At 38.8% G+C, this 20,911-nt stretch overlaps 1 protein-coding gene and 1 pseudogene across 1 annotated transcript; one reads left to right on the top strand and one right to left on the bottom strand.

Annotated features, from left to right (window-relative positions):
* Positions 1-1,088: 1,088 nt before the first annotated feature.
* LOC102274951 (cyclin-C pseudogene) lies at positions 1,089-2,014 on the bottom strand (annotated as a pseudogene).
* Positions 2,015-14,619: 12,605 nt separating this feature from the next.
* Positions 14,620-15,573, top strand: LOC102276368 (olfactory receptor 2T29). Its single transcript, XM_005896332.3, has one exon. The coding sequence runs from the start codon at positions 14,620-14,622 to the stop codon at positions 15,571-15,573; it is 954 nt and encodes a 317-aa protein (XP_005896394.2).
* The last annotated feature ends 5,338 nt before the right edge of the window (positions 15,574-20,911 follow it).

The following is a 20,911-nucleotide window of genomic DNA, read 5'->3' as shown; positions in this document are numbered from 1 at the left end:
CAATTGAATTATAAAAATTTTTAATCCTTAAATTGTACAAAAATATCCTATGACTCCAAATTTTATCACTCTTTCAAGTCTGAGAAAAAAAACTATCATGTAATTTAGTAACTTCTACAGACAGCAAAGTCCCACTGACTTAACATTTAGTCTGAAGTCCTACACTCAGATGAGAATTAAGAACAGCCAGTATCTAACTGGCCTGAAACCTGACTGTGTTCCTGGCTCAGGATTCCTGTAGTAAATCTGTAAGTCCACACTGAGACACAAAAATAAACTAGAGTGTGTACGTCATATAAAAACTTCACAGTAAAAATAACAAAAGTGTTAGCAAATTTCAACCATATTACAGTTTTCATCCAATTAGCTTTCAAAATGCCTGATTAACTGAATTAAATGCAATTTTTAAAAACATTTGCCCAGCATTTCAAAATGGTTATGGAGTATAACTTTTAAAATGTCAAAGTATACTGTACATATTGCACTTTTCTGCTAGGCTGGGCTGGTATCCTCCATGGCAAGATACCAAAACTACTGAATAATTACACTTTAAAATCATAGGTAATTGATTCATTTCCCTGAAATCATCATCATCATTATCACCAAAACCTTCCAGGATTTTATAAGATATGATTCTTTAAATACAATTTAAAATTTTAACTTAAAGAGGGAAAAAAGAAGACCCTAATATATTTGACTTATTTCCTTTTTTGGTCATTCAGTGACAAAAGAGAATTTTAAACAAATGATGTTTCATGTTTTTTGGCTTAATAAAAAGTTAAAATTTCCATTATCCAAATTAAGAAAAGTTTTACTAATCAGAAGCTATTAATTTTCAAAAGTCTATGTATGTCTGTCTGTAGGTCCTCTTAGAACCTTTCCAAACTTTCATAAACAATAGATTTTGATCAATTATGTATTAGAATCAAGTTAGGTAAGGAAAACATTTTGCAAAAATAAGATCACTTCCTAATATGCTTGACAAACTATTCATTTTCATTTGTGTTCCATTGAAGACATTACTGAAATCTGCCCAATGGTTTATTTCCAACTGTGATTATTTCCACTATGAAATTCTTCAGAATGTTTTAAGATTGGCTGCAGCTAGAGTTCTGACTTCCATCTGGACCCTGCTCTCCTTCACTGTTTGGAGGTGGTTTTGGTTTCAGCATCTTACTAAGAATAGTTGCCATCTCTTTTCTCTTATCAAATTTTTTCCACTGCTCATACAACTTTAAAATAACCCTGATTATTTCTAAAATCTTCTCCATATCCACAGAAAGCTCACCAAACCACTCTCTGGCATCTTTCTGCTGTACAACACAGGCTACATGCAGGCAAGCTAAAGCTATCATGAAAGGAGGATACAGTAGGCAAAGATCCATTCTGTAAGTATCATTCACTATCCTCCATGCATGGGGAAGCAACACGTCTTCTTGGCCCATGTCCTGCACATACTGGAGCAAAGGTCTATAAGGATGATAGATTAAGCAACAATCCATTAATTCTAAAAGATAGAATTCACATTCTAATACATGGTTCATCTTATAAGGAAATTCCTTTGGCATATGAAAATCTAGTTTTCAATACACAAGTAGCAGCAGCAATCAATCCTGTATTTGAGACTACTCCAAATTCCTCTACTTTGGATGCCAAAAACACACATGTAGGAGCCATTAATACAGGATCTATACTTTTCAGAGAATACCTTGCATAGAATCTCTTGAAATAGACCTTAGTCTATTTTTAGTCTATCATTGCAGTGGCAATGATTTGTTGTCTTAATTTAAGATGTTCACCTAATGCTTGGATAACATTTGTAAAAAATATCTGTAATTTCCAATACTCTTCTTCTGAGAGAAACTTTAAATCTTTTTGGTGTTCCTTCAACAGATCTTGTTTATCCAAAATCCACTGTAAATAGTGGGAGCTCTGTCAAAAGTTCCCTGCCATGGAACACAGCTTGCTCTGATAAAAAAGCACCAGCCAGCAGAGCGGCCCGCGGAGCGACCATAGACCCAACCCTCCCGGTCACCGCGCTCCTTGATCTGATGGCCTCAGCTCCGCTCCGCGGCGGCGACTGCGAGAGGAAGAAGATAGCACCCTATTCTCCTTCACAAGGAAAATTTTAAAAATTTCTTTAATGTTTTATCTTTATGAGATCATGTAATATCACTAAATTTACTGTTGTAATAATTTCATGATGTATGTAAGTCAGATTTATGCTCTACATATTACAAAGTGCTGTATGTCAATTTTATCTCAATAAAACTGGAAGAAAAAATAAAAAAGAAATGCTTAAGTAAGTGTTAGTCGCTCAGTCATGTACAACTCCTTGAAATTCCATGGACTGTAGCCTTCTAGGCCCCTCTGTCCATGAAATTCTCAGGTCAAGAATACTGGAGGGGGTTGCCATTTCCTTATCCAGGGGATCTTCCCTACTCAAACATAAAACCCAGATCTCGTATTGCAGGCAGAGACTTTACCTTCTGAGCCACCAGGAAGAAAACCTTACTAGATGTATCATTGTTGTTCTTTACTTGCTAAGTCGTGTCCAACTCTTTGTGACCCCACGGACTGCAGCACACCAGGCTTCCCTGTCCCTCACTATCTCCTAGAGTTTGTCCAAGCTCATGTCCATTGAGTCAGTGATGCTATCAAACCATGTCATCCTCTGCTTCCCTCTTCTCCTTTTGCTTTCAGTCTTTCCCAGCATCATGGTCTTTCCCAATGAGTTGGCTCTTCACATCTGGTGGCCAAAGTATTAGAACTTCAGCTTTAGTCCTTCCAATGAGTATTCAGGGTTGATTTTCTTTAGGATTCTGTCTTGATCTCGCTGCAGCCAAAGGGACTATCAAGAGTCTTCTCCAGGACAACAGTTCGAAACCATCAATTTTTGGATGCTCAGCCTTCTTTATGGTCCTACTCTCATATCCAAACATGACTACTGGAAAGACTATAGCTTTGAAAACAGAAACCTTTGTCGGTAAAGTGACATCATTGCTTTTAAATATGCTCTCTAGGTTTGTCATAGCTTTTCTTCCAAGGAACAAACATCTTTTAATTTCATGGCTGCAGTCACCATTTGCAATGATTTTGAAGCCCAAGAAGAGAAAATCTGTCACTGGCTTCCACTCCTCCCCGCCCCCCACCCCACAACCTTCTATTTGCCATGAAGTGATGGGACCGGATGCCATGATCTTAGTTTCTTTAATGTTGAGATTTAAGTCAACTTTTTCACTCTCCTCTTTCACTGTCATCAGAAGTTTCTTTAGCTCCTCTTCATTTCCTGCCATAAGTGTGGTGTCATCTGTATATCTGAGGTTATTGATATTTCTCCTGGTAATCTTGATTGCAGCTTGTGCTTAGTTCAGCCTGGCATTTCCCATAAAGTACACTGCTGCTGCTAAGACGTTTCAGTCGTGTCCGACTCTGTGCAGCCCCATAGACAGCAGCCCACCAGGCTCCCCCATCCCTGGGATTCTCCAGGCAAGAACACTGGAGTGGGTTGCCATTTCCTTCTCTAATGCATGAAAGTGAAAAGTGAAAGTGAAGTCGCTCAGTCATGTCCGACTCCTAGAGACCCCATGGACTGCAGCCTACCAGGCTCCTCTGTCCACATACACTACATATAAGCTAATTAAGCAGGGTGACAATATACAGCCTTGATGTTCTCCTTCCCTGATTTGGAATCAGTCCATTGTTCCATATCCAGTTCTAACTGTTGCTTCTTAAGCTTCATACAGGTTTCTCAGGAGGCAGGTAAGGTGGTCTGGTATTCCCATCTTTTTTAAGAATTTGCTACAGTTTTTTGATTTCCACACAGTCAAAAGCTTTAGCGTGTCAATGAAGCAGAAGTAGATGTTTTTCTGGAATTCTTTTGCTTTTTCTATGATCCAACAGATGTTGACAATTTCCTTTCTGGTTCCTCTGCCTTTTCTAAATTCAGCTTGAACATCTGGAAGTTCTCAATTCACTTGCTGTTGAAGCTTCACTTGGAGAATTTTAAGGATTATTTTGCTAGCATGTGAGATGAGTGCAATTGTGAGGTAGTTTGAACATTCTTTGACATAGTCTTTCTTTTGGATTGGAATAAAAACTGACCTTTTCCAGTCTCCTGGCCACTGTTGAATTTTCCAAATTTGCTGGCGTATTGAGTGCAGCACTTTTAACAGCATCGTCTTTAAGGATATGAAATAGCTCAGCTGGAATTCCATCACCTCCACTAGCTTTGTTCATAGTGATGCTTCATAAGGCCCACTTGACTTTACATTCCAGCATGTCTGGCTCTAGGTGAGTAATCACACTATCATGGTTATCTGGGTCATGAAGATCTTTTTTGTGCAGTTCTTCTGTGTATTTTTGCCACCTCTTCTTAATATCTTCTGCTTCTGTTAGGTCCATACCATTTCTGTCCTTTATTGTCCTTTATTTCATGCCCATCTTTGCATGAAATGTTCCCTTGGTATCTCTAATTTTCTTGAAGAGATCTCTAGTCTTTCCCATTCTATTGCTTTCCTCTATTTCTTTGCATTGATCACTGAGGAAGGCTTTCTTATCTCTCCTTGCTAATTTTTTGAACTCTGCATTCAGATGGGTATATTTTTCCTTTTGTCCTTTGCCTTTCACTTATCTTCTTTTCTCAGCTATTTGTAAGGTCTCCTTGGATAACCATTTTGCCTTGTTGCATTTCTTTTTCTTGGGGATGATTTTGATAACTGTCTCCTGCACAATGTTGCAAACCTCCTTTCAGAGTTCTTCAGGCACTCTATCAGATACAATCCCTTGAATCTATTTGTCACTTCCACTGTATAATTATAAGGAGTTTGATTTAGGCCATACCTGAATGGTATAGTGGTTTCCCCTTTTTTTCTTCAATTTCAGTCTGAATTTTGCAATAAGGAGTTCATGATCTGAGCCACAAGTCAGCTTCCAGTCTTGTTTTGGCTGACTGAATAGAGCTTCTCCAACTTGGACTGGAAAGAATATAATCAATCTGATTTCAGTATTGAGCATTTGGTGATGTCCATGTGTGGAGACTTCCCTTGTGTTTTTGGAAGAAGGTGTTTGTTGTGACCAGTGCATTCTCTTGGCAAAACTCTGTTAGCCTTTGCCCTGCTTCATTTTGTACTCCAAGGCCAAACTTTCCTGTTACTCCAGGTATCTCTTGACTTCCTACTTTTGCATTCCAGTACCCTATGATGGAAAGGACTTTTTTTTTTTTTTTGGTGTTAGTTCTAGAAGGTCTTGTAGGTCATTATGGAACTGTTCAATTTCAACGTATTCGGCATTAGTGATTGGGGCATAGACTTGGATTACTGTGATATTGAATAGTTTGCTTTGGAAATGAACAAAGATCATTCTGTCATTTTTGAGATTGCACCCAAGTACTGCACTTTGTACTCTTCTCTTGGGATTCTTGCCCACAGTAGTAGATATAATGATCACCTGTATTAAATTCTCCCATTCTGGTCCATTTTAGTTCACTGATTCCTAAAATGTCAATGTTCCCTCCTGCCCTTTCCTGTATGACCATTTCCCATTTACCTTGTTTCAGGGACCTAACATTACAGGATCCTATGCAACACTGTTCTTACAGCATTGGACTTTACTTTCACACCCACATCCACTTTCACATCCACAACTAGGCATTGTTTCCACTTTGGTTCAGACTCTTCATTCCTTCTGGAGCTATTTCCCTGGTCTTCTCCAGTAAAATATTGGGCCCCTACTGACCTGGGGAGTTCATCTTTCAATGTCATATCTTTTTGCCTTTTCATATCGTTCATGGGGTTCTCAAGGCAAGAATGCTGAAGTGGTTTGCCATTCCCTTCTCCTGTGAACCATGTTTTGTCAGAATTGTCCACCATGACCCGTCCATCCATCTTTGGTGGCCCTACACAGCATAGCTCATAGTTTCATTGGGTTAAGCAAGGCTGTGATCCATATGATCAGTTTGGTTGATTTTCTGTGACTGTGGTTTTCATTCTGTCTTTCCTCTGATGAGTAAGGATTAGAGGCTTGTGGAAGCCTCCTGATGGGAGGTACCTGCTGTGGGGCAAACGGAGTCTTGCTCTGATGGAGGGGTGGTCATACTCAGTAAATCTTTAATTCAACTTTCTCCTGATAGGTGGGGCTTGTTCCTTCCCTCTAGTTTGACCTGAGAACAAACTATGGTAGGGGTAATGGCAGTAATGGTAACCTCCTTCAAAAGTACTTATGTCAGCATGCTGCAGCTCCCAGGACTGTTGTATTCAGTGCCCCCGAACCATTGGCAGGCCACTGTCGACCCACACTTCTGCTGAAGATTCCTGGACACTTACAGGCAAGTCTGGCTCAGCCTCTTGTGGGGTCACTGCTCCTTTCTCCTGTGTCCTGGTGCACACAAGGTTTTGTTTGTGCCCTCCAAGCGTCTGTTTCTACAGTCTTGTGGAAGTTCTGTAATCAAATCCCACTGGTCTTGAAAGTCAAATTCCCTGGGGATTCTCAGTGATTTTGCTGGATCCCCAGGTTGGGAAAACTGTTGTGGGCCCTAGAACTTTTGCAACAGTGCAAGAATATCTTTGGTATAATTGTTCTCCAGTTTGTGGGTAATCTGCTTGGTGGCTGTATGGTGGGACTAATGGCAACCTCCTCCAAGAGGAGTTATGTCACATGTCACACCTCCCAGGTCTGCTGCAGCCAGAGGCCCTGTCCCTGCAACAGGCCAGTGCTAATCCATGCTGCCTCAAGAGACACGCAAACACTCAAAGGCAGGTCTGGCTCAGTCTCTGTGGGGTCTCTGGGTCCTGGTGCACACAAGGTTTTATTTGAGTGCTTGGAGCATCTTTGGCAGGTATGAGGTTGATACATATATGCATACATCAACTCTTTTTTTAGATTTTTTTTTCCCATGGAGGCCATTACGGAGTATTGAGTAGGGTTCCTTGTCCTAAATGGCAGTTTATTATTAGATGTCTTTTTTATATAATGGTGTGTATATGGGCTTCCTTGGCAGCTCAGTGGTAAACAAATTGACAGAAATTCAGGAGCTGCAGGGGATGCTGGTTCAACCCCTGGGTCAGGGAAGATACCCTGGAGGAGGGCATGGCAACCCGCTCCAGTATTCTTGCCTGGAGAATCCCTAGGCAGAGGAGTCTGGCAGGCTGCAGTCAATAGGGTCACAAAGAGTCAGACACTTTTGAAGTGAATTGGTATACATGCAAGCAGTGTGAGTATGTCAAACACAGTCTCCCAATTTATCCCTTCTCTCTTCATCCCCTGGTAACCATTTGTCTGTTTTGTACATCTGTGACTCAGTTCTGTTTCCTTTTAAAATATTCATCATATAAGTGATATTAGTCTTTCTGTGTCTTAGTTCAATCACCATGAGAATCTCTAGGTCCTCCCATGTTGCTAAAAATGGAATTATTTTGTTCTTTTTATAGTTGAGTAATATTTCATTGTACATATATACTGCATCTTTATTAATCCACTCACCTGTTGTTGGACAAACCTACCTAAGGAGGCAAAAGATTGTATGCAGAAAACTATAAGATACTGATGAAAGAAACCAAAGATGACACAAACATAATGATAGACACACCATATTCTTGGATTGGAAGAATCAATATTGTGAAAATGACCATACTACCCAAAACAAGTATGATTCCTATCAAATTACCTATGGTATTTTTTCATAGAAATAGAACAAAAGATTTTGCAATTTTAATGGAAACACGAAAGACCCTGAAAAGCCAAAGCAATCTTGAGAAAGATAAATGCAGCTGGCACATAAATGGTAGTGAATATATATTTTTGGAGTGAGTGAATGAAAGATTGAATTCTTTAGTCCTTGAGGTTAGTTTCTACTTGAAAACCATGTTAGAAATCCACTCCATATCACACCCCCAAGAAGTTATTGCTGGGTTAGAAATTAACTGTTCAAAAATACTGTGAAACTCATTCTTTAAAAAAAAAAAAGCAAAATTGATTATTTTTAATGATTCCAAACTGTGTAAGAACTTCCTAAACACAAAAATGCTAAAATAAAAAACACATTAAACTAAATAAAATATTATGATGAGATAAAATATCACAATAAAAAATTTAGGAAAAAATAATGAACACTACTCACAAGGAGTTACTATTCTTAATATATTAACACTTTCATACTTTTAAAGAAAAACTTTAAAAAATTAAATGTGCAAAAGATATAAACATATTTCACATAAGCAGTAGTTACATGGATAAACATATGAAAATTTATGACCATATTAGTAATCAAGAAAGGCAGGTGTGGATGAAGACAAATTAGCCAAGATGGGTGGCTAGGCTCTCTTGCTTCATGTTCTGTAAACAATGACTTTGCATGGTTGTGTAACAGCTGAGACTGCTTATAGCATTGCACATGCATGTCACAAGGTACACACTTGCTCACAGGGTTGTGTGTGGTTATGTTGTTTTATGTTATGACTGCTGCTATGGCTGCTGCTTCATCAAGAAGAGATGCTGTGTTATGGCTGCTGTGCCAGCCAGGAGAGAATAAGTGTGTCTGCCGTTCCTATAGTTCCTTGAGTCTTCTTCTAGCCTCTTAGCTCATGCCTTGTCTACCCTGGGTTCGGCGAACAGTGTGAATAGTGTGAACAGCAAGACAATTGGTGTCACAAACAAGATCAGCAATACAGCAGGTATTAATTATATGCCTATCAAATTGACTGAGATGGAAAAGCACAACAACTTAATGCTAGTTCAAGTGAAATTTGATATCATAATACATTTGAAGACATTTGTGGAAAAGCAGTTCTGTGTTGTGTATGAAGAAACTTGAAGTATTTCCACCCGGCTCCTCTGTCTATGGGATTCTCCAGGCTAGAATACTACAGAGGATTTCTGTTCCCTTCTCTAGGGAATATTCCTGACCCAGGGATTGAACCTGGGTCTCCTGTACTACAGGCAGATTCTTTACCATTTGAACTGCCAGGTGAAAGAGTTATTTCCTAGGCAGGTTGTTAAGAAGTCTAGGGGTCCCCAAGGAGAGAGGGGTCTGGAATACTCAAGGAGGAAGAAAGGACAAACTTCCTTTTTTCCTCTACATTCCTTAGGATTATGTATCCTGCCTGAGGACAGTCTCTGGATTAAACGTGGCTGATCATGTTATCTTAAAATGTAAATTATGGGAGTAGGTCTGGTCTTTACAAGGATTATATAACAATAATGTATCCTGCCTGAAGGCAGTCTCTGGACTAAACCTTCTAGCTAATTCTGTTACCTTAAAATGTAAATTATGGGAGAAGGTCTGGTGAGGTCTTTACAACCTCCAGACATTCTTTGGATTCATTGGAGAGTATATAACTTCATTGCTAACACTAGCTAGGGGGTACTCTTTCTACCCCCTTCTGATGTCTATGTTAGAAGCTTTCTCTATCTCCTTTATACTTTAATAAATCTTTATTACACAAAAGCTCTGAGCAATCAAGCCTCGTCTCTGGTCCCGGATTGAATTCTCCTCTGGAGGCCAAGAATCCCGGCGTCTTGTCATGATTCAGCAACAACCTTTCACAGGGAAGCCCACAAGTATTCTATACCCTCTGATAAATTATCTTAGGGGAAATTACATTAAGAGAATGCTTTCTATATATTTTTATCATAGCATAACTTGTAATTTAGAATGTGAATGCAACACAATTATTCAATATTATGGGGAATTGTAATTAATGTATATTCATTTGATAGAACATTAACCTAATTATTTAATATCCAGTCCCATTTTACACACTTCAAAGTGAAGAAATTTACTTCAGGGGATTGGTTATGGGGATGTCAATGGGCTGGAGTGAAAGCTGGGGGAAAAGTGAAGGAAATGTCAAGTCTTTGCCAAAACTGGAGCCCCACATTCCCCACACTACTGAGCTGACTGAGATGCTGCATTCTAGGGTTACTGAGGGGACCCTTCCCTGATGCAGCCCTGAGTCCTGCATCCCACCATTGACACTGAAACTGCCTTTGGAGTACTGGAACCTCCAGTTCCTGCATGGTTCTCAATAGCTTACAGCTACTTCCAGAGATATTCATCAGAAACAAGAAAAAAGATGCAATTTCTTCCTTTTTCTCACTATTTAGAACCTCCCAGGGCTTGCACCATCAGAGTCTTCTGGGAAACCATGTGACAAAGTGGTTAGAACAAACCATTTGCAGGCTGAAACCCTGGAAGACATGGGAGGCTCCAGCCCCCGAGTGTAGGCCTTTTAAACAGGAGTCACTCTCTAGACAAGGATGTCATGGACAAAAGATGGCATGGAAAAATACTCAACATAGTTTGAGAGCACACATATAGAAAAAGGTTCAAAAGAATTTTCCTGCTAGTTTCATGATGGTGGGGTTGCTTCTTGCTGCCTTGTTTATCCCAACTACCTGGTGTGTGATATACAATTTGTAGATATTTGTAATCTCAAGCAAAATAAAACTGTTAAAGCATGGTGTTTGTCTGATAGATTAGATTATGGCCCCTTTAAAATATTTTCTTTGTAATGGTTTCTGTTTTTATATATATATATTTTTTCTATAAACAAGATGTTGACATTTCAATTAAAAAAAAAATCCTAAAATGCAGTGCAACACAGATTGCAGCCGAGTAAAAAAAGAAAGAGCACAATCAGCAAAGCATTAATAATGAAGAGTGATCCAGATGAAGATGTAAAGGATACCCTCTCAAATTTGTCTCAACTACGTTACTGATTATTGGTACTCTTTTTGACATATCAATTAGACTATGAGTTTCAGGGTCTATATCTGTGAAAGATAAGACAAACACCAATACTTTACAAAATATTCTTGAAGATTACATGGGGAGATATATATATATATATATATTATATGAAACACTTTTAATGTGAAAGGGCTAAGGCTTATATTAGATATATAAGCTAATATCTATTTCATAGATAATTTATTGATGATGGTAAAGATTTAAGATTTTGTCAATACTGGTTAAGAGTTCTACTTTAATAATAAAAGTGGCTAAAAATGAGAAAAAATCAGAAAAGTGCAGTACAGATATTTGTTACTTTTAACTCTCTTGATTTCATTATTCTACAAAGTCCCAGAGGGAATTTATCTATAGAAGACCATATTCCACTTCCTTAATAGGCTTAGTAAAACCAGGGATGATGTCACTCTCCTGTTTCTTTTTATATAGTTAATTGTGGCCACTTTCCATTAGTCCATCTAGATGAGGCTTTTGGCATCATCTGATTTTGGGGTCAATCAGATAGGAAGACAGGAAAAAAGAATAAAAAGGGTAACTATTATTATTTTTACTTGGGTTTCTGTCACATTCTGTTAATGTTTGGACTTATTTCTAATTTTTTTCACTATTGTCTATTTCCCTGGAGAGAAGCAAATGTTTCTTTTTCTTGAATCTTTCATATTATATTTATTTACAATACACACCCTCCTACATATTATATTTATTTACAATACACACCCTCCTACATTATTGTACTTTCTTTTCTTGAGACTGAAGTTAATAGAAGAAAAGGGACTAATTTTACTTGGTATGGGTATTATTTCTGGATGTAAGAACATTGAAATAAATGTCTCAGTCATATCTGTTTCCTAGAGGAAATCTACAGTTGGTAGCTAATACCCAAATTGTAGACTGTGGAGGGAACAGTGGGTTTTACAGTATTTATGCAGTATTACAGACTCTGTGTCCCAACTCCTGAGCTGAGACACGAGTCTAGGCAGATGCCCCAGGAACCTGAATTATTTAATTTGTAAAAGGAGAAAATAAGATGAGTAAGTACTTCATAGGCTCTTGGGGACAAAATACACAGTAATGCAATAAAACAATTGCTTAAGAGCTGTCAGATTAATGTAAGATTTGTTACTAAGCTACTACTACAGTTAAGAATTACTCAAGTTTAATAAGCACCATTTTGTTCATTTTGAACTCAGGCAATTTGGTAGAGAAAAGTAAGAAAAAAAAATTGGTCTCCCTTCTGAATAGGAAGGCCAACTGTTTTTTGTGGTACAAACAGAATTCCCTTATCTGTCTGGTGTCCTAGGTATTCAGTGTCGCTTGAACACAGTGACTTTCATTTACCAAAGAAATGAAAGTCCCACTTCCCACTTGCCCTCTGCTTTCTTTTCATTTATTCAACAAATAGATCTGAGGTGTTCACTTGTACCAGCCACTGAACTGGTCCTTGCTTCATTCTGACCACAAATAGACTCAGTCACAGGTGTATTTCGTCTTAATTGTACAGTTTAAAAATTTTACACAGATGGAGCTCAGCATTCATTTACCAGTGAAGGTAGAAATTGACAGAAATATATGTTAATGCAATGTGTGGCAAATTTGTTGTATATCTATGTTAAATCACCAAATTCACTTTCAAAGTTGTCTGCAGCTTCATCACTCTAGAACATGGGATTGTTAATAAGCTGAATATTGTAATCAGTCTTGGGATTATTGCAAGAACATAAAATATATTTGAAACTGAAATTCTACTTGAAATACTACTGCATCATAAGCATTTCTAAACTCTTCCCAGAAAGTGGAGCCAATATTTCCTCTTGTTGATCAGATCAGATCAGTCACTCAGTCATGTCTGACTCTTTGTGACCCCATGAATTGCAGCACGCCAGGCCTCCTTGTCCATCACCAACTCCCAGAGTTCACTCAGACTCACGTCCATCGAGTCAGTGATGCCATTCAGCCATCTCATCCTCTGTCGTCCCCTTCTCCTCCTGCCCCCAATCCCTCCCAGCATCAGAGTCTTTTCCAATGAGTCAACTCTTCGCATCAGGTGGCCAAAGTAGTGGAGTTTCAGCTTTAGCATCATTCCTTCCAAAGAAATCCCAGGGCTGATTTCCTTCAGAATGGACTGGCTGGATCTCCTTGCAGTCCAAGGGACTCTTGAGAGTCTTCTCCAACACCACAGTTCAAAAGCATCAATTCTTTGGCGCTCAGCCTTCTTCACAGTCCAACTCTCACATCCATACATGACCACAGGAAAAACCATAGCCTTGACTAGATGAACCTTTGTTGACAAAGTAATGTCTCTGCTTTTGAATATGCTATCTAGGTTGGACAGTCAGCAAAAACAAGACCAGGAGCTGACTGTGGCTCAGACCATGAACTCCTTATTGCCAAATTCAGACTTAAATTGAAGAAAGTAGGGAAAACCACTAGACCATTCAGGTATGACCTAAATCAAATCCCTTATGATTATACAGTGGAAGTGAGAAATAGATTCAAGGGCCTAGATCTGATAGATAGAGTGCCTGATGAACTATGGAACGAGGTTCGTGACATTGTACAGGAGACAGGGATCAAGACCATTCCCGTAGAAAAGAAATGCAAAAAAGCAAAATGGCTGTCTGGGGAGGCCTTACAAATAGCTGTGAAAAGAAGAGAAGCGAAAAGCAAAGGAGAAAAGGAAAGATATAAACATCTGAATGCAAAGTTCCAAAGAATAGCAAGAAGAGATAAGAAAGCCTTCTTCAGCGATCAATGCAAAGAAATAGAGGAAAACAACAGAATGGGAAAGACTAGGGATCTCTTCAAGAAAATCAGAGATGCCAAAGGAACATTTCATGCAAAGATGAACTCTTGTTGATAAGGACTTATAAAACTTAACATTTAACATGTAAGAAAATGAAAAGCTCCAAAATGTAATCTGCCTGATAAAAATTTTAGGAGAAACTACTAATTCTCTTAAGAAAGTTCAGGTGTATTTTTTTCCTACTGTTCTTAATAATTTATTTTGTATGTCTTTTAATATTCTAGTTTAAATCACATTTATGTAATATTTCTCCCTCATTGACTGATTATGATCTCCTTAAGTGTAACCAAGTTTAATTTTTTTTTTTTTTATTTGTCTTCAGCATTGAACACAGATATGTACTGTGAGCAGCAAGATAGGGGACAGATTACATGGAGTCAGAGACTTCTCAGTGTTATTCAGTTTTCCTTTATGCATCTTTTTCCATGAAAACTTGATTGCTGTAGGCAATAAAGCAGATAATGCTTGCAAAACAATGAATGCCTTGTCTTGTAAATGTCTGTGACCTTCTAAATGCTAGTTCTGTTCCCCGATATTTGAAACAAATGGCAGGAACTATAAGGAGATGAAGTTGCAGAAGCATGTACTAGATAAAATAGAGAAGGGATTCTCTATGAAACTCTGCTTATCCACAGTTAAAATTGGAAGTATATATTATACTTATTTATATTTATATACTCTTATTTGCTTTAATATATATTTACGTAGAGTTTGCATCAGGACATCTCATGACATTGAACTTTGGCAAACTTACTATTAGTAACTGATTGTTTTAACCCACAATATATTCACCAAAAGACAAGTTGTGAATTCTTTCTCTTTCGAAGAATGTATTTAATTGAAGGAATCTTATAATCCTCAAATCTACAACCCCATAACATCTCCTCTTATTAGCACAACTGGATTGCATACATGGCTGTGCATGCAGGTGTGTATGTACACACAGACAAAAACACAAACGCACATGCAGCAGAAGCTCACTAAACATTAATATCAGGTGGTCATATTGCATGACCATATTGCAATCTATTAATCACAAAGCTCTCCTTGCTTATCTAGGTGAAACTTTATGGACAACTCCACCTGGGTGGCCAACCACACTGGACAGTTGGATTTCATCCTCATGGGACTCTTCAGTCAATCCAAGCACCCAGCTCTCCTTTGTGTGGTCATTTTTGTGATTTTCCTGATGGCCCTGTCTGGTAATAGCATCCTGATCCTTCTGATACATTCTAATGCCCATCTTCAAACTCCCATGTATTTTTTTATTAGTCAGTTGTCTCTCATGGATGTGATGTACATTTCTGTCACTGTGCCAAAGATGCTCATGGACCAGGTCATGGGTGTGAATGAGATTTCAGCCTCTGAATGTGGAATGCAGATGTTTCTCTATTTGACTCTAGTAGGTTCAGAATTTTTTCTTCTGGCTGCCATGGCCTATGACCGCTATGTGGCCATCTGTCATCCACTCCGTTATTCTATTCTCATGAACCATAGAGTGTGTCATCTCTTGGTGTCTGGCTGCTGGTTCCTGGGATCAGTGGATGGCTTTATGCTCACACCAGTCACCATGACCATCCCCTTCTGCAAAACCAGGGAGATCCATCACTTCTTCTGTGAGGTCCCTGCTGTAATGAAGCTTTCCTGCTCAGACACTTCCCTGTATGAGACACTCATGTACCTGTGCTGTGTCCTCATGCTCCTCATCCCTGTGACAGTCATTTCAAGCTCTTATTCATTCATCCTCCTCACCATCCACAGGATGAATTCAGCAGAGGGCAGGAAGAAGGCTTTCACTACTTGTTCTTCCCACATGACTGTGGTCATCCTGTTCTTTGGAGCTGCCATCTATACCTACATGCTCCCCAGTTCCTACCACACCCCTGAGAAGGATATGATTGTATCTGCATTTTACACCATACTCACTCCTGTTCTTAACCCTTTAATCTATAGTCTTAGGAATAAGGATGTCACAGGGGCTCTAAAGAAAATGTTAAACATGGGATCTGTCACAATACTGTAAATTAAGGCATTTTTGTACTAATGGTTTATTTTCCTTCACTGTACATCAGAAATATATAGTCTTTTGCCAATATTATTCTTCAGAATTTCATGCCATGATGTAAATCCCATATTCATCCCTGAGAGAGTTGATAGGCAGTCCAGGGCCCTTCCAGTAGGAGGTGAGCATTCTTTATGCTTTCTTTAAGCCTTGTGCAACAATGTATCTTGCCCTAGAACTGGCCTTTCTTTAGGTCCAGAGCTAATGATCACACAGCATGATGTCTTACTCATGGAAATGCTTTTATTAAACATTTCTTATACTACATTATAATTTTTTAAAAATAGATGAAATTAGTTTAAAATCTGAGTAATGCATGGATCCTACCTGGAAGGAATTTGAACTGTAAATGTAGTTTGTGCCGTAATTGTAATTGCTGTTAATCAGTCACTAAGCCATTTTTGACTCTTTGTGACCCTATGGACTGCAGCATGCCAGGCTTCTCTGTCTTCCACTATCTCCCAGAATTTGCTCAAATTCAGCATCTGGGTGTTTTCCAGTGAATCAGCTTTTTATATCAGGTGGCCAGTGTATTGGAACTTCAGCTTTAGCATCAGTCCCTCCAAAGAATATTCAGGGTTGATTTTCTTTTAAGATTGATTGGTTTCATCTCCTTTCTGTCCAAGGGACTCTCAAGAATCTTCTCCAACACCACAGTTCAAAGACATAAATTCTTTGGTGCCTAGCCCTCTTTACAGTCCAACCCTGACATCCATACATGACTACTGGAAAAATCAGAAGTTTGTCTATATATACCTTTGTTGGTAAAGCAATGTCTCTGCTTTTTAAAACGTTGTTTAGGTTTGTTATAGCTTTCCTTCCAAAGAGCAAGCATCTTTTAACTTCATGGCTACGGTCACCATCCATAGTGATTTTGAAGCCCAAGAAAATAAAATCTGTCACTGCTTCCACTATTTCCCTTTCTATTTGCCATGAAGTGATGAGGATGGATGCCATGACCTTAGGTTTCTTTTCTTTTTTCTAATGTTGAGTTTCAAGCCAGCTTTTTCATTCTGTCCTTTCACTCTCATCAAGGTGCTCTTTAATTCCTCTTTTCTTTCTGTTATTAGAGTAGTATCATCTGCATATCTGCGGTTGTTGATATTTCTCCCAGGAATCTTGATTCCAATCTTGTGATTCATCCATCTTAGCATTTCACATGATGTTTTCTGCATGTAAGTTAAATAAACAGGGTGACAATATATAGTCTTGTTGTACTCCTTTCCCAATTTTGAACCAGTCCATTGTACTGTGTCTGGTTCTAACTATTGCTTGTTGACCCACAAACAGATTTCTCAGGAGACAGATAAGGTATTCTGGTAACTTAATCTCTCTCTATTCACAAATGATAAGATCTTGTATATTAAAAATTCTAAGAAATATAAATAAATACTACTGAATTCTATTAGTTCAGGACAATGTAAGAGAAATGTGCAAACACTGTATTTCTAAATGCCAGGTATTAACATTCTGAAAATGAAATTTAAAAAACAAATAAGCAAAGAATAAAATATCAAGAATTTGGGGAGAAATTGAACAAAAATACTGTTAAGATTCATACACTGAAAACTACAAAAGTTTGTTGAAAAATTCTAGAAAGACTGAAATAAACATAAACACATCTCATATTCATAAATCAAGGATTTAATATTATTAGGATGGAAACACTGCTTAACTTAATTTACAGATTGAATACAATCTTTGTCAAAATTGCAGCTGGCTCTTCTATAGAAATTTGGAAGCTGATCCTAAAATTCATATAACATTGCAAAGTACTTTGAAAAGCCAAACCAATAAGCAGAAATAATAAACTTGGAAAATTCTGCTTCCCAATTATAAAAATTGCTACTAAGCTACAGATATCAAAAGAGCATTCCACTTTCATAAAGTGAAGTGAAAGTTGCTCAGTCATGTCCAACTCTTTGCAACCCCATGGATTACACAGTCCATGGAATTCTCCAGGCCAGAATACAGGAGAGGGTAGCCTTTCCCTTCTCCAGAGGATCTTTCCAGCCCACTTGCATAAATATAGACATTTAGATCAATAGAGTAGGATTTTTTGTCTAGAAACAAACACACTTATAGGCAATTTATTTTCAATAGAAGTTCCAAGACAGCAGGGAAATAATAGATGATTTAACAAAAAGCACTGCAACAAGTAGATACCCATGTGTAAAAAAAAAAAAAAAATGAAGTTGGTCCCCCAACTCACAACTTACACAAAATTAACTGAAAATAAAGACCTAAATTCAATGATAAAAATATAAAGCCCTTGGAAAAAAAAGATATGAGTAAATCTTCTTGACCTTTTGGCTTCTTAAATATGGTACTAAATGAACCAGATTTCAAAAGAAAAAAAAAATTCATTTCATCAAACTAAAAAACCAAGTCCCCCGTAGAATGGAAGAAAGCCCCCCAGGCTCACCTGAGTTCCAGAAATTTGTCCAAGGACAACCATTTAAAGGTGTACCACTAATCAGAGTGAGGGAAGGAGGGATTGTGTGAATAGGAGTGATTTTGTGAGTAGAGCAAGCCTCCTATTCACACAATGAATGAAATGAATCCAAGAGAGTGTGAGTGGGTTAAACAAGAAAGAGAGTAAACAAAGAGGACAGATAAATGGAGAAAGAGAAATGGGATACCTGGATGGATGAAGGAAGAGTGGACATAGGAGAGTCAAAGAGGAGGAAAGAAGAGTAAATACCAGGAAGAAAAGTTGAGAGATGAATGGAAGTACAGAACAAAAGAAGGACAAACAAGTGAACGGTTATTTGGATGGATGAAAGAAATGAAGGAAAAAGAAAAGAAGGAATGGAGGGAGGGAGATTTGTATTTGAGAAAACAGATAACTGGTAGGATAGAAAAATGGATGGAAAAATACATTAGGGAGGTGTTGAATAAAAAATGCAAATTTCACCATTAATAGTGAATAGTCACCAGTGTTTACATCTTTACCTTGATACTTCTGTGGCACCCATAGGAAATTTTGTTAGTAGGAGTCATGAATTACAAGCTCATCATAGAACTTCAACTCATTTCTGTAGGAAATTATTGCTCAAATATACCCTTCTAACCCAGAAAAATACAGAAAATAAAATTTGAAAAGCCAGTACCATTGCTGCAGGTGCAAAAAGAGACCAAAGTCTCAACATTTTTCCTCCCACTGACATCTTGGCTCCACTCAGGAGACCAGTCTGAGTTTGGGGACAGCTCCCTTTGTGAGCAAAAAGAAAAGCTTGGCAAAAGACCCACGGAGGCTGAAATGAAAGATGGATGCAAAGATATTTACTTGTAGGAGGCTCATTCAGACCATGTTCATTAAAACCTGGAGACAAGAAAGGCACACATTAAGGAGAGGTGAAAGAACAACCCCAGATTTCTAAACCCCAGATTTCTTTGTCCATGTGGGGCTCCTTTATAGATGCCATTCTCTCTGTACCAGGTGAGCATTTATTCATCTTCTATTCAGACTTAAATGTCATCTGTATTATAAAGGAACTCCTTACCTTTTGATTAGAAACGACCCTTCTATACCTACCTCTCCAACATGTCCCCAAAAGAGACCCTCATTACATTTTTGTCCACACATTTTTGCCCCCACGCATTTTGCCTCCATTTTTGCTTGCTATATGCCCTTTTACCCTCACTGGCCCAGGGAAGGGGTGGTTGACCTTTGGGGGATGCAGTCCACTTGGAATCTCTCCATTTGTCATCACTGCACACTTCATTTCCAGCCTTGTTGAATCACTTACAGTTTCTCCACTCTGTCATACATTCTCATCCTGGGATCTTTGCACATGCAGTCACTTCTGTCTCAATGTTTCTCCTCTTCTCTGCTTATCTGGGTAATTTCCTGATCATCCTTCAGGTCCTCACTTAGATGCCTGCTCCCCTAAGAACTCTCCCACACTAGGTCAAGGACTACTTCTGGTACCCACAATACCCAATGCTTAACATATCACAGCCCTGGTTATCCTCTATATGAACATTTATTATTCATCCCCATTTCCTCAAGATTGTGACCTCCGTGAGGTCAGGGAATGGGACAATCTAGTTTATCTTTGTCCTGCCAGACCCCTAGCACCTAGCACATTGCCTGATCTCTGTAAAAATTAAAATCCTAGTGACTGAAGAAGAACTAAAGAGCCTCTTGATGAAAATGAAAGAGGAGAGTGAAACAGTTGGCTTAAAGCTCAACATTCAGAAAACTAAGATCATGGCATCCAATCCCATCACTTCATGGCAAATAGATGGGGAAACAGTGGCTGACTTTATTTTTCTGGGCTCCAAGATTGCTGAAGATGGTGACTGCAGCCATGAAATTCAAAGTCGCTTACTCCTTGGAAGGAAAGTTATGACCAACCTAGATAGCATATTAAAGAGCAGAGATATTACTTTGCTTTTACAGAGTTTTCTAGGAGATGAAGTTCAAAATGCCAGATAAAAGCCCTTTAGCTCCTGGTTATGGCATGGATACTTGGGGTGACCTCAGCTCAGTGACTGTTTACCCACTAAGATTGGAAGCATTTTGAGATTTTAATTGGTACAGCTGTGCCCATGCATGGCCATGCATTATCAGTTTGGAGACATCCATTCCTGGACCTCTCAAACTCCTCTTCTCAAGCTTTATCTTTCAGACTCCCATCAGGAGGATTTCAGGCTCTCCTTCACCTTCACTGAGCATAGCTCAAGGCAGTGGAAAAGAACACAGCCACCCCCAGGGCTACATCTGGGTGGACTCAGGGCGACTGCTGCTTTAGGACACATTGATAACTAGACAAACATATTTGTGGTTACTAAAGGCAGAGAATTGGTGGGAGGAGATTGAGGATGAAGGTTGTCAAGAAATACAAACATGAGGAAGAAAATGGCAGGAATACACCTTCAGATCCAGAAGTGATTGCAGACCACCAGCTGAGAGCAGGCAGGAGTACCTGACCACCGGAAAAGAATATATAGAACCATGGAAAACTTGCTAGGATGAAGGAACAAGGAGGAAAAACAGGAGAGTTAGTAAGACTGGACTTGCCCTCAGTGGGTGGGGGAACTCAGGGTATTTATTTGTGACTTAGGAGAAACATTTGAGGCTGAGTGGAGCAGCTGATCTGTGACAGCCTAAATGGAATGATAATCACATAGACATTCCTTTCTGCAGCCATTCGTACCCCAGACAGGGTTGCAGTTCCCCTAGAAGGCACAGTGGCTGGGAGCTGAAGTATAGGGATTGTGGAGCAATCCCAGGGCAAAGCCTGCTGTTGACTGCAGAGAGACAGCCTGAGGGGACATGAGGGAGGAGACT

Source organism: Bos mutus, chromosome 7, assembly GCF_027580195.1.
Source record: "Bos mutus isolate GX-2022 chromosome 7, NWIPB_WYAK_1.1, whole genome shotgun sequence".
Taxonomy (NCBI): Eukaryota; Metazoa; Chordata; class Mammalia; order Artiodactyla; family Bovidae; genus Bos; species Bos mutus.
Note: the sequence above shows the minus strand (reverse complement) of the source record. Positions and strands in the feature narration are given on the sequence as shown.